Source organism: Staurois parvus, unplaced genomic scaffold (genome assembly GCF_062004578.1).
Source record: "Staurois parvus isolate SC_StPar_1 unplaced genomic scaffold, SC_StPar_1.0 ptg000175l, whole genome shotgun sequence".
Classification (NCBI taxonomy): Eukaryota; Metazoa; Chordata; class Amphibia; order Anura; family Ranidae; genus Staurois; species Staurois parvus.
The window spans coordinates 8,394,989-8,408,605 of NW_028317971.1; the positions used below are offsets into that span (position 1 = coordinate 8,394,989).

A 13,617-nucleotide genomic window follows, 5' to 3' on the forward strand; every position below is an offset into this window, starting at 1 on the left:
GGGACACCCCTCCAAATCACTTGATTCAGGTATTCCAATCACCTTGATGGCCACAGGTGTATAAAATCCAGCACCTAGGCATGCAGACTGCTTCTACAAACATTTGTGAAAGAATGGGTCACTCTCAGGAGCTCAGTGAATTCAAGCATAGTACCTTGATAGGTTGCCCACTGTGCAATAAGTCCATCCGTGAAATTTCCTTGCTACTAAATATTCCACGATCAACTATTAGTGGTATTATAACAAAGTGGGAGCAACAGCAACTCGGCCACAAACTGGTAGGCCACATAAAATGACAGAGCATGGTCAGCGCAAACGTAACCAGCTGTGTGCAGAGTCAATGGCTAAAGACCTAAAAACTTCCGATTAGCACAACAGTGCATAGAGGGCTTCATGGAATGGGTTTCCATGGCCGAGAAGCTGACTCCATAAAGCAAGGTCCATAAAGACCTGGATTAGAGAGTTTGAGGTGGAGGAACTTGACTGGTCTGCACAGAGTCCTGACCTCAACTTGGTAGAACACCTTTGGGATGAATTAGAGCGGAGACTGCGAGCCAGGCCTTCTCATCCGACATCAGTGCCTGACCTCACAAATGTGCTTCTAGAAGGGTCAAACATTCCCATAAACACACTCCTAAACCTTGTGGACAACCTTCCAAGAAGAGTTGAAGCTGTTATAGCTGCAAAGGGTGGGCCAACTCCGCATTGAACCCTGCAGACTAAGACTGGAATGCCATTAACGTTCAAGGCAGGTGTCCCAATACTTTTGGCATAATAGTGTATGTATGACCATCTGTAATCTGTTTAATTGAATTTCCTTAATCACCATAATTCTAGCTAAAATGTAAAAGTCAGATTTCTGGTAATGTTACTTTCACATATCTTCTCCTGCAGACTTCCCTCGAGAATTTGAACAACGTGTTGAAGTACAACACAGACGGGGATCCCTCTGTGACAGACATTGTAATGTAAATATTCAGCATGATTTGGTGGATACCCACTCTGGTTCTCATCAGCATAGCCTGCTTACACCAAGACTGTTGCCTGGTAAGCTGTTTGACACCCTTTCAGTTTCTAACATTCCTTTCCTAATAGTCTTTAACCCTTTTGCTGCCAGATCCTGCGCTCCAGTTTTAAACTCAGCAGGCCGGACCATTTTTGCAGTTTTTCCTTTGCTTTTTTAATTTTTCCCTTTTACAGCTTTCAGAGTATGTAAAATATCCCCCAAAGCATATATTCTCTGAAAACACATGACCAGTAAAATGAAAAGAAGGAGCTACTGATTTTGAAGGCCCCATGATATTTGCGCAAATGTTTATCAAACCAATATTTTTTGCTGAAAATACATCAAATTCATTATTAGCAGATAAAAACAGCAAATTTGACAAACTTCCTGCTAAATATAAAATCTTAACCTGTATTGAGTTAATAAATAACAAATATTTGTACATTTTAAATTTGTGCCTTTTTGCGAAATGGTAAGGATCGAGCATATCTTCCCCCCCCCCCCCCACCATAGATTTTATGAAAGCACGTAACCAGTAGAATAAAAAAGAAGTCTCTACTGATCTTTTTAAGGCCACGCAATATTTGTTCAAATGTTTTATCAAATCGTTATTTTTATTTAAAAAAACCCTCTAAAATCTCTATTTGCACTCCTAAACACAGCATAACGTACAAAAAAAGAACTATTTCTAAATTCCTAATAAGGCCTTGTTCACATGGGGCATAATAAAGCGTACGCCCATGGAGGGCTGTGTTTACCTGCACGGGGGATGCACAGGTGTTCTTTGCATCCCTTTGCAGGCAGTCCTATTCGTGTCAGTTGGGACGCAGCGGCTGCAAGGACAGATCTGACATCTGTGCAGGTGCATGGATGTCAAGTTGGGAACAAAGACTGTGTCCATGTAATCCCAATTGATATGGATGGGACTGACTGCACAGGAATGCACAGAACACCTGTGCATTCCCGTACAAGTGCTGTGTCCCAATTGACATCAAAGGGACATCCTGCATGGGCATGCATAGAACACCTGTGCAGCTAAACACTGCCTCACTGTAGTATGACTTGCGTGAACAAAGCCTTAAGCCTTGTTTGCACTTGCAGTTGGAGGGCAGCAAAAATGCATGGTTGAACTGTGTTTCCGCCAACTACCCCCTCATAATCTGCAATAGGCAGCAGAGGGGGCTGTTTAAATGCTGCAATGCTTTGCTTCGCACCCACAGCACAGTTGATCCGACTTGTAGTGATGCTGCCTTCCGAATGATACACATTCAAGTCTGAGGAAGCGCCGCATTTGATGGCAAAAATGGAGTTAAAACAGGTGGCAAGGAGGCGTCGAATCGCTTCCTCGCTGCCTGTCAATAGCCTCAATAATAGTTTTCTGCTCTTTTATAGAATAATGTAAAAAATGTTATTGTTTTATAGTTCTATAGTGCTTTTCTTCACTGATTAAGCAGATGGTGAGACAGCCATCTTGGGCACACTCGGTAGAATATCATACAAATGCCCCTTTAGATGGGAGCCAATAACCTTCCAGCATTTCTTAGGAGTGTGGGAGGAATTTGGAGTCAAATATATATCCCAGCGCCAAAAAAATTATTACTAAGTGATTATGCAGCTGTGCAACAGTGAAAAACGCCAATAATAAAAAAAAAAAAACGGCGCAAAATCCAAAAACAAAATTACATAAGTGAAGAAAAACTAAATTAATAATAAGTGTCCATATAAAAAGAAGTCCTTATTCCCATCAGAACCAGTAATAAATATTCAAAATGTGCTTCCACCTATCCACCACGTGAAAAATAATATTGACCGCACTCACCAGATGGAGGTGAGTAATGAGCCTTATAGGATATAAAGGATCCTATAACCCCTCCAAAAGAGATCAAATCTTCTTTTTCACCCTGCTTAGGTATATAAATCATCTTCACTTTATTCCTCCATGGATTCCTCAATGGTGTATCGAGAAAGAAACTACATAGTGTAATATTGCCACTTCATATAAAATATAAAGATAGAATAAGGCCACTCACATGTTTAAATATAATTAAAAGCCTTGTTTAATAGCCTAGATGGCTTCAAGATAACCAATTTCCACAATGCAAATATAGGGATCTCATGCTTTTGTAGTATCTGCAGAGGATGAACAGCCTTCCACCTCTAAGATGGCTGCTTGAACCGCATAACTCGGCGTGCGTTCCAAACACCGGAAGTGACGTGAGCCAGAATGACGGCGGACCGGAAGTGCGTCAACGCGTTTCGCCCCAAAAGGAATTTGGAGTACCTGGAGGAAACCAAGGCAAGCACAGGAGAACATGCAAACTCTCTGCAGCTAGTGTTCTGACCAGGACTCAAACGGAGCACCTCAGTTCTGCAAGGCAGAAATGCCAACCAATAAACCACTATTGTGCAATGATTGTTTGTTTATTTTTATTTACAGTTATCTGGTAGTGACTAGTATGCAGGTTTATGTTTTTTATGTGGAAATATATTTGTATGCAAGTAAAATGGAGATGTAAGGTCCAGTTCACATATACAGTTAGGTCCATATATATTTGGACACAGGCACGATTTTCATATGTTTTGGTTATGTATCCCACCATAATAAATTTAAAATGAAACAATCCAAATGAAATTGAAGTGCAGACTTTCAGCTTTAATTCAAGGTTGAACATAAATGTCAAGTACAAATTTTAGGAACTGCAAACCTTTTTATACACAGTCCCTCCATTTTCAGGGGTTCAAATGTAATTGGACAAATGAATATAATCACAAAATGTGAATTTTAATATTTTGTTGAGAATCCTTTAATGGCAATGATTGCATGAAGTCTCGAACCCATGGACATTACCAAAAAATGGAATTTCATCCTTTCTGATGCTTTGCCAGGCTCTAACTGCAGCTGTCTTCAGTTGCTCTTTGTTTGTGGGTCTTTCTGCTTTTAGTTTTGCCTTCAGCAAGTGAAATGCATGGTTAATTGGGTTGAGATCAGGTGATGGACTCTGCCATTGCAGAATATTCCACTTCTTTTCCTTCAAATGCTCCTGGGTTGCTTTTGCAGTGTGTTTTGGATCATTGTCAATCTGTACTGTGAAGTGCCGTCCAATCAACTTTGATGCATTTGGTTTAATCTGGGCTGACAGTATATCTCTAAACACTGCAGAATTCATCCGGCTGCTTGTTTTCTATCACATCATCAATAAATACCAGTGACCCAGTGTCACTGGAAGCCATGTATGCCCATGCCATCACACTACCTCCACCATATTTTACAGATGACGTTGTGTACTTTGGATCATGAGCTGTTCCAAGCCTTCTCCACACTTTTTTCTTTGTCATCCTGGTACACATTATTTTTAGTTTCATCTGTCCAAAGAATGTTTTTCCACAACTGGTCTGGTTTTTTTTAGATGTTTTTTGGCAAAGTCTAATCTGGCTTTTCTATTCTTCAGGCTTATGAATTGCTTGCACCTTGTGGTGAACCCTCTGTATTTGCTCTTGTGAAGTTTTCTCATGATTGTAGACTTTGACAATGATACGCCCACCTCCTGGAGAGTTTTACACTTATCTGGAGGAAGCACAGTGGCTAAATGGTTAGCACTTCTGCCTGGAAATACTAGGGTCATTGGTTCGAATCCCAACCATGGCACCACCTGCCTGGAGTTTGCATGTTCTCCCTGTGCCTGCGTGGGTTTGCTCCGGGTACTCCTGTTTTCCTCCCACACTCCAAAGACACTCTTGTAGGTTAATTGGTTCCTGTCTAAATTGGCCTTAGTATGTATGAATGTCTGTTAGGGACCTTAGATTGTACACCCCTTAAGGGTTGGGGACTGATGTGAATGTACAATATATATGTAAAACGCTGCGTAAATTGACAGCACTGCATACAGTAAGTACCTGTAATAATAAATGTTGTGGATGGGTTTTTCTTTACTATAGAGAGGATCTTGCGATCATCCACCACTGTTGTCTTCCGCGGACGTCCATGCCTTTTTTATGTTGCTGATCTCACCAGTGCTTTCTTCTTTCCTCAGAATGTACCAAACTGTTGATTTGGCCACTCCTAATGTTGCTGCTATCTCTCTGATGGATTTGTTTCATTTTTGAAGCCTTACAATGGCCTGTTTCACTTGCATGGACAGCTCCTTTGAAAGCATGATGTAGGTTCACAGCAATAGATTCTAAATGCAAATGCCACAGAGTCAATTCCAGACCTTTTACCTGCTTAATTGATGAAGAAATAACAGAGTAGCCCACACCTGGCCATGAAACAGCTTTTGATTCAACTGTCCAATTACTTTTGGTCTCTTGAAAAAGGGGGGGTGGCTACTTTTAAGAGCTATATTTCCTAAACCCTTCCTCCAATTTGAATGTACATACCCTCAAATTAAACCTGAGAGTGTGCACTTTCAACTCCTATCCATTATATAACTATAGCTTGAATATGTTTTGGTAAAAACCTGAAAAAAAAACTAAAATTTGTGCCTGTTTCTAAATATATATGGACCTAACTATGTGGATTTTATGCTGTTTTGAACTGCATCTAATCAGCATAACGTGAAACAGCACCGTGGCTAAATGGTTAGCACTTCCCCCTGGCAGTACTAGGGTCGTTGGTTCAAATCCCAGCCACAGCACCTCCTGCCTGGAGTTTGCATGTTCTCCCTGTGCCTGCATGGGTTTCCTCCGGGTACTCCGGTTTCCTCCAACACTCCAAAGACATGCTGATAGGTTAATTGGATCCTTTCTAAATTGGCCCTAGTATATGTATGTATGAATGTGAGTTAGGGACCTTAGATTGTACACCCCTTGAGGGTTAGGAACTGATGTGAATGTACAATATATATGTAAAGCGCTGCGTAAATGGATGGTGCTATATAAGTACCTGAAATAAATAAAATAACATTGATTGCTATGGTGCCTGTTTTACATATGTTCGGTGCACTGGCAGTGCGGATTCCGCACGGTTTGAAATAGCCGTGGACAATTTCTGAACAGTGTGGTCCAGTTGAGGTGCTGATTACAGGCTATGGACTTCTATGGGAACCGTTCCTAAACCACATCTGTGTGAACAGGATAAAATCCAAACGTAATCCTGTCCTGAACCTCATTTAAACCCAAGATGAACTGTTAAATAACTACTGTGTCAATTTGCTGTGAAACCTGAGCTTCAATCCGCACTGCACATGTGTGAATCCACTCTGATACAGACTTGTGCAGCCACCTGCTGTTCTGCAAAATCTGATACTGCTATTCTCTCTGTACTATACGCATATCTAAACCAGTTCTTAAAGTCCAATTCTGGGGTAACATGAAGTCTTAAAAATGCTCCCTAAATAACAAATAAATGCAACACATGATGTGATATCTCAAAAAAAGTCCCGTAACATAAAAATTATATATATAGTAAATTAAAAAAAAATAGAATATATAATTTTAAAGTCCTGTGATGAAGTAACTTCACGGGAAGAAAAACCTTAAGGTATAGAAAACCTTGTGTAGTGCCTGCCGTGCACCCCCACTCAGGTGTGCACTCACCAGATATTGGCTTTATTAAAGCATACTCAAGAGGATATCCACTAATATGACATGGGGGTTTCTCCAAGGAAAGCCCACTTAATGATTGATTGCCAGGATAATTCAAAACTCCATTCCACCATATCGTAAAGAATCCGCTCCAATAGTATATTACCCAAGATAGATATTTATTTACTCCAAGTAATGCACTTACAATGTTAAAAACATAAACAAGCCCAAATAGTGTGTCTTTGTGACCAGCAGATACCGCATGGTGTTCTCGGCACCTCCAGAACTGTTGGACAGAACCCCGTTGCGTCACTTCCGGTTACGGATCTGCGTCACTTCGGGGCTGACACATGTCCTGACTTACTCATAGGCTAGTTTTGTGTTTCCGACCATCCAGGAGTACACGTTGTCATGTGCATTTGCACTTCCTCTGATAATTGTGGTTGCTGGGGCTCCCTCAGGTGACTAGGTCCTTGTGTGCCTTTTGTTTCTTGTCAAGTTGCTTACCTGAGGGTTCTCCCTGAAGACATGTGCTGGATCTTGCTGCTTGATTGATGCAGGCAACTCTAGCAGCCTGTTGCTTTGGCCTGTTCCTTCTTATGCAGTAGTGGCGATTGTGGTCATTGGTGCCCTTGGGGCTTTTTTTTTTTTTCCCGCAGTATTGTGCCTTTCAGCCTGTATGGTAGGCTGAAATGGACCAAGACAGTGCTGGCTGTGTTCTGGAGCTAGATGACTACCCCTGGAAAACAGGGGAGCCGATCGTGTGACCAGACCAGAGCTGTATGGTTAGTATGCAGTATATGCATCTTAACACAGGAGGGGGGAGGGAGTATTTTTAGGATTTTTTTAGGGTAAACTTGGAATCTACTCCTCTTCACCTGTACACTGGCTTCAATGGTATATCTGGTATACTGGTATAATATATATATATAATGGTATACCCATGCTGATCACTTTTGTGTTTTTTTTTTTTTTTTTTTTTAAAGAAATGGTATAATGAAATAAAGGGTGCATGTGATGACAACATTGTGGGTGTGGCCAAATTGGCTGAGTGGGAGGGGCCTAAATGCAACAGTTAAATAAAACCTGAGCCTGCTCCCCTATACTCAGCACGCACACACATGCCACAGTCCTTTTACCCACAAAATATGTTTTAATGATTTGCTACAAGCTAGAGTTTTTTAATAGACATGAAACATATCATTACAATTTTGGCCCCCTTCTCCTGTCCATCCCAAGCATAGACCCCTTAACACAGTCTGACACTCCCAATACAGACTGACCCCCCCCCCCCCATTCCCCCACAGTGCATCATAAAAAAACCCAGAGAGTTTACACCACCCTTAGTGCACCACTGCTGGTAACTACAAAGATTCTTTGAGAGACTACCTTTTAAAGAAAAAAAAAAAAAAATCATAGGAGGAGCATGAATGCTAGTTGCCTGTCTGTTTATACTGATGCTTTTAGTACTTCTTTCAGTACTGCTCTGATTAGGAACAGGCATGCAGATAAGTTGACTTTTCTCTCACTTTCTTATCTATATGACACAAGTTGATGTTCTACTTTAGATAATTCTCCACAAATCTCTTGACTGTTTTTGTTTTTTTGTGAAGCTGTATCTCTCTTGTTGGAAATTCTCAGTATAGGTGTAAAGGAGTAAACCACCAGTGTCTGGTGAGTGTAGGGTTCACCGGTCAAGGTGGAGGGCTAAAGTGTGTTGTTTGTGGTGTGTTTTTTTTTTTTTTTTTTTTTTTTTTTTTTTTTTTACAGTCATCATTTTTACTACATAAAAGTATTTTAACAGCACACAGCTGAATTGGTTAATCTTATCTAATCAAATAAAATCGTTGTGTTTTTTAGGATCCTCCACCCCATCCTCCTGTCCTCATCATATAGGGGAGGTTCTGCCTTGTGATGTCTGTCTTGTTAAAACCACACTAACTGCTGAGAATGAGGTGGAAGCCCTTAAATTGTCTAATAACTATAAGGTAAGCCTTTTTTTCTCAAAACTTCTTTCAGGACAGCACATGAGAGAATGCAGCAGCTCCTCTTGCAGGAAACACCCACCCACTTAGACTTCAAATTGAAGGCCTCTCCCCACAGTCCTCAGTTATCGTGTTTCCTCCGGCCAGGTAGGAACACACAGGAACTGTGGTGACTGTGTTTTCTCAGGTGCTTCCTGAGAGTGGTCTCTGTTTAACTTTGACTTTTTTTTTCTTTGCAGCAAGGGGGGCTGTTCCTGGCTCCACTCTCCCCTGTCAGTGATCAGGGAGAGCCAATACCTCCGGGTAGCTTGTAGCCCTAATGTCCCTGTGTGGGCAATGGCGGCTGCCATGTTTTTAGTATCCAGCGGCGTCTGGGAATACCTGTGAGGTCACTTTCAGGCAGGGGCGGAGCTTCCAGTTGGGAGTGCGATGTCCGTTCTGGCCGCAGGGGGAGGGAGTAGGACCCAACCAGTGTCTATTTCCAGCCTGGGTCGGTGCAGCGGTGTTCTAGAACATCAGGACCACCACGTTGACCACTGCAGGCTCTTCTATGTAGGAGTCTGGTGCAACTGCACCTCCGGAGACAGGCAGAGGCACCAGCAAAGATCAGGTAAGGGAGAGCTTCCTATGGGCAAACTGTATTATGCTGCTTTTCTTTAGGGCGCTGTGGTGTCTTTTACCCCTGGTGGCTGGGGGCCTCTCTTGTGCTCTGGGTCCTGGGTATGTGAGGTCAGTGCACTGGTGGTGCGGAGGTTGGGCTCTGGTTGCATTGGGTGCTTTTGTGTGTTAAAGGTCAGTCAGTGGCTAAGTGGTTATGTTCTTTGTGCTTTGTCTTAGGCTAAGGGCAGTGAAAAGGAATCTAGCAAGATGAGATGTCCTTCATGCAAGCGTAAATTGTGAGATGCTTGGAAAAAGCCTTTATTCAAGGAGTGCATTTCTGCTTTGGTGAGAGAAGAGGCAGCATCAACTTCTAGTGATTTTTTTTTTTGGCTTCCATGAAGGCTGAGTGGAGTGCAACCTTGCAGTCTTTCAGAAATATGTTGGCATCTTCCTCCCAAATTGCTTCTGAGTCTACCCCCACACCACAATCATCAGCTTCCTTGGGTCTGAGATACCGTCTGCTCAGGTGACTGTCTCTCCCCCACAGTCAGAGGGAGATTCAGAGGATGATGGTGAAAGAGGCGGAGGATTTCTCAGCATCTAACTATAAGCTGTCGCTGGAGGATGTGGAATATTTGCTTAAAGCGATTCATGCCACCTTAGGCATTAAAAAGGAGGAAAGAGATCTCTCCCTCCATAATAAAATGTACCTGGGTCTTTGTAAGCCAAAAGGGAGATGTTTTCCTGTAAATTCAGCCATCTCAGACATGATAAAGGAATGTCAGGATCCAGAAAGGAAACCTTTTTTTTTTTTTTTTTTTTCTGGATCCCACAAGAGATGCTTCTCTTTTTGAAGATGACTCCTCGTCAGTATGGAACAAAGTGCCTAAGGTAGACACTGCACTTTCCCAAGTCTCCAAAAGCACAGACTTCTCCTTTTTGAAGACTTGGGGAGCCTGAAAGAGGCTATGGATAAAAGAATGGATTTGCTGTTGGAGAGCATGGTACTCCACAATGGAGAATTTTGAAGCCGGCTATGGCAGTCACAAGTGTAGCAAGAAAATCTAGAGCATTGACTGAATCAGCTTAAGGTGCATATCAATGTGGGGACCCCAAAGGATGAGATTTTAGATTCCTTCCCTACAATCACAAGAGCTGTAGGGTATATAGCGGATGCGTCCACGGAATCCATACGCATGACAGCTTGTTCAGTGGCATTGTCTAATTCTGCAAGAAGGCCTTATGGTTAAAAACATGGCAGGGGGACTCTACACCAAAGGTTAGGCTGTGTGGAATCTCTTTTTCAGGAGATCTCCTTTTTGGGCTAGACTTGAAGTCAATTTTTTTTTTTTTTTTTTCCAATTCATATCTTTTATTCAATTTTATTTCAATACATAGATCAACAATATATCATTTATCAAAACGCATACATTTCAAATTACTTCTTTAAACCCCATTCCCTTCCCATTAACTTACCTCTGTTCAAGTAATCCTTCCCATCTCTTTCCTTCCCTGTATACCAACCTATTTCTACAACCCTATTTGCAGTTATTCAGTTTAATTCTTCAACTCTACTACCGGGGCACCCCTCACTTCGAGGCATTTTTCAGATGTTTTAAAATCATACCACCTACTCCAAACCTTTTCCAAATTTTTTTTCCACTTTGTCTTCCTCCATAAGGTATAACTCCTCCATCTTATTTATATACTCGATCCTATCTATTCAGTCCCTCATTGTTGGAGGGTCCTGTACCTGCCAAAATTTGGGGATATTAAACCTTTTGTCGCACTGATTAGATGGTATAATATACTATTTTTATATTGTTTCTCTGACCTATAAAATTAGGCACACCCACGGATCCTTCAATATATACAGGAAATTTTGGGGATAACTATTCAAAAATACAGGTGTTTTGGCAAGATATAATTCTGGACAATCCCACCATATATATGCCATTGTCCCCCTTGCCCCACATCACCTCCAACATAATGGTGAAATTTCTACTAGTTTGTGCCACACTCGGTGTACAATACCATCTGGTTAAACAACTTAAACATTTTAATCTTCTGTTGCTCATTCATTTTTGTACCCAATTCTCTTTCCCATTTCTCGAACGGAGGTTCAGATCCCATCAGTTCAATAAGGATCTTGTATATCCTAGAGGTTATATGTTTATGTCTTTAGAACTCAACATTTTTTTTCAAATGGAAGCATGTCCTCCGGCATCCTCAGTGGCTGGGGGAGCATTGAGACAAAATGTCCTAATTGGTAATATCTCAATTCATCTAATGTAAAAAGTAAATCCTTTTTACTCTTTAACTCTTGAAAAGTGCATAACTTCCCCTTGTCTACTATGTCCCTTAAACGTGCATTTCTATCTTTAAACCATTTCCCAGAAATATTATGTGGAAAAAACTCTGTATCCACCAGGGGCATCAACAGTGAATTATACTTCCAACCCATTGACTTGTGAAAACCATCTCAAATCCTCAACACCTCCGGTGTCAGTGTGCTACTATTTTTCATCTATAAGCCGAAACTGTTGCGGAATCCAAATGATCCTCTCTAATTGTATATTACTTAATATACCTTCTATTTAACCCAACTTTATTCTTGTGAATTATGTGTCCAATCTACCACCTGTGATAACACCGACATGTATTACTTCCTCATACTTGGCAGATTTAATTCTCCTTTCTTTGTTATAACTTCAAAATATCGTACTTAATTCTTGGTTTCTTAATAGCCCATACAAACCTCAGTATCAATTTTCTTATCCTAAAAAAAAGTTCCGGGTAGATATTTTGGGAGCATTTGAAACTTATACCGGATTTTTGGGACGATCACCATCTTGACCAAATTTATACACCAATCCATGAGACCCAACACATTGAGAGTCTTCTCAACTCATCTTTAACTTAATTTATTAATGGAATATAATTAACTTGGTATAAGTTCTTTATTGAGGGGGTTAGCTTTATTCCCAGGTAGCCTAATTCCTTTTCCCTCCATGTAAATGGAAAATCTTCTTGCAGGGTCTGCATCTCTGCCTTTTTGGCACGTTAATATTTAAGATCTCAGATTTTGAAGGGTTTATGTTCAGATTTGACAGCTCTCCGTAGCGTTTTAATCCCATTAAGTTAGGCAACGTCAATCTAGGGTTCACAATGTAAACCGCATATCATCTGGATACACTGCTACCTTATGTTCTACTTCTCCTATCTTAATTTCTGTAATATCTGTGCTCTTTCTAACCAATGCCAAAAGTAGTTCCAGGGATAGGACAAATGGCAACGGGGATAATGGACATCCCTGTCTAGTTCCATTATACATTCTAAAGGTCTGACAGGGACCCATTAACCCTAACTGCTGCTGAAGGGCCTATTATAAAGCCCTTTTATCCACCTTACCATTTTGGCCCCTATTCCTAATACCTCTAGCGTATTTATCATAAATCCCCAATCTACCCTATCAACGGCTTTCATCCTGGTAGCTAGTACTTTTGCAAACAATTTAGTATCTGTATTTAATAATGATATAGGTCTATAACTGGTGCATTGAGAACTATCCTTCCCCTCTTTAAGGATAATGGTTATATACGCATGCAGTGATTCTTCTCTCGTTTCCGTTCCCTCCCCTAACGCATTCATATATCTACAGAGTCTAGGGACCAGTAACTCTTTAAATCACTTATAATACCCCACTGTATATCCATCGGGACCAGGGCTCTTTCCTCCTCTTTCAGGGAAGCTCTAATTTCATCCTAGGAAATTACTTGTTCTAGGGATACTAATTTATCTTCTGAAATTCTTGGTAGGTCTGCTGCCTTTAAAAATTCTTGCCTTTTGCTTTCTCTTTTCTTCCTCCCTCCTATTACTTTCTGATTTATAGGATTCACCTCGTAAAGCCTACTATACAATTTTTGGAACATATTAGCGATACCAGTGGTGGAATATATCAATTCCCCCCCGTTATCTTTCAATTTTTTCTATATAGTTTTTTTTTTTCTTTTCCTTCAGTCTTTTCATCAGATATTTTCCTGGTCTATTCCCACAGTGGTATCTTTCCTTTGAGACTCTATTAAAGACTTCTCTCGTTTCCTGTTCCAGTAGATCCTTCAGTTCTTCTCTTTTAAGGGTAATCTTCTGATGTAGATCTATAGCCTGCTTTTTTTTTATGTGCCTGTTCTTATTTTTATATAACTCTTCAGTTTCCTCTCTCGTTCGTTCTTTTTCTTTTTTTTTTTTTTTTTTTTTGGTCCCTACAGCTTTCAAGATTCCTCTCATATAGGCTTTATGTGCCTCCCATATAGTAGCCACCAATATTTCCTCAGTTTAATTCAGAGCGAAAAATGTCTGTAACTCTTCCCTTAACCTTTTCTCTATTTTGGGATCTTGTATAAGAGACTCGTTTAATCTCCACATAGCCCTCTTATTCCATTCACCTCCCAACTGTAGTCTCACCATGACAGGAGCATGGTCCGAGATAGACGTAACCTCTGT

The 13,617-nt window shown here is 40.8% G+C and overlaps 1 protein-coding gene across 1 annotated transcript in view; it reads left to right on the forward strand.

Moving 5' to 3' along the window:
- LOC149462408 (uncharacterized) overlaps positions 1–13,617 on the forward strand; it is a 138,507-nt gene that overhangs the window by 23,537 nt on the left and 101,353 nt on the right. Inside the window, exons 2-3 of the mRNA XM_089676913.1 lie at positions 895–1,047; positions 8,390–8,517. Of these exons, the coding sequence (XP_089533039.1) occupies positions 895–1,047; positions 8,390–8,517 (281 nt within the window). The remainder of the gene's footprint in view (positions 1–894; positions 1,048–8,389; positions 8,518–13,617) is intronic.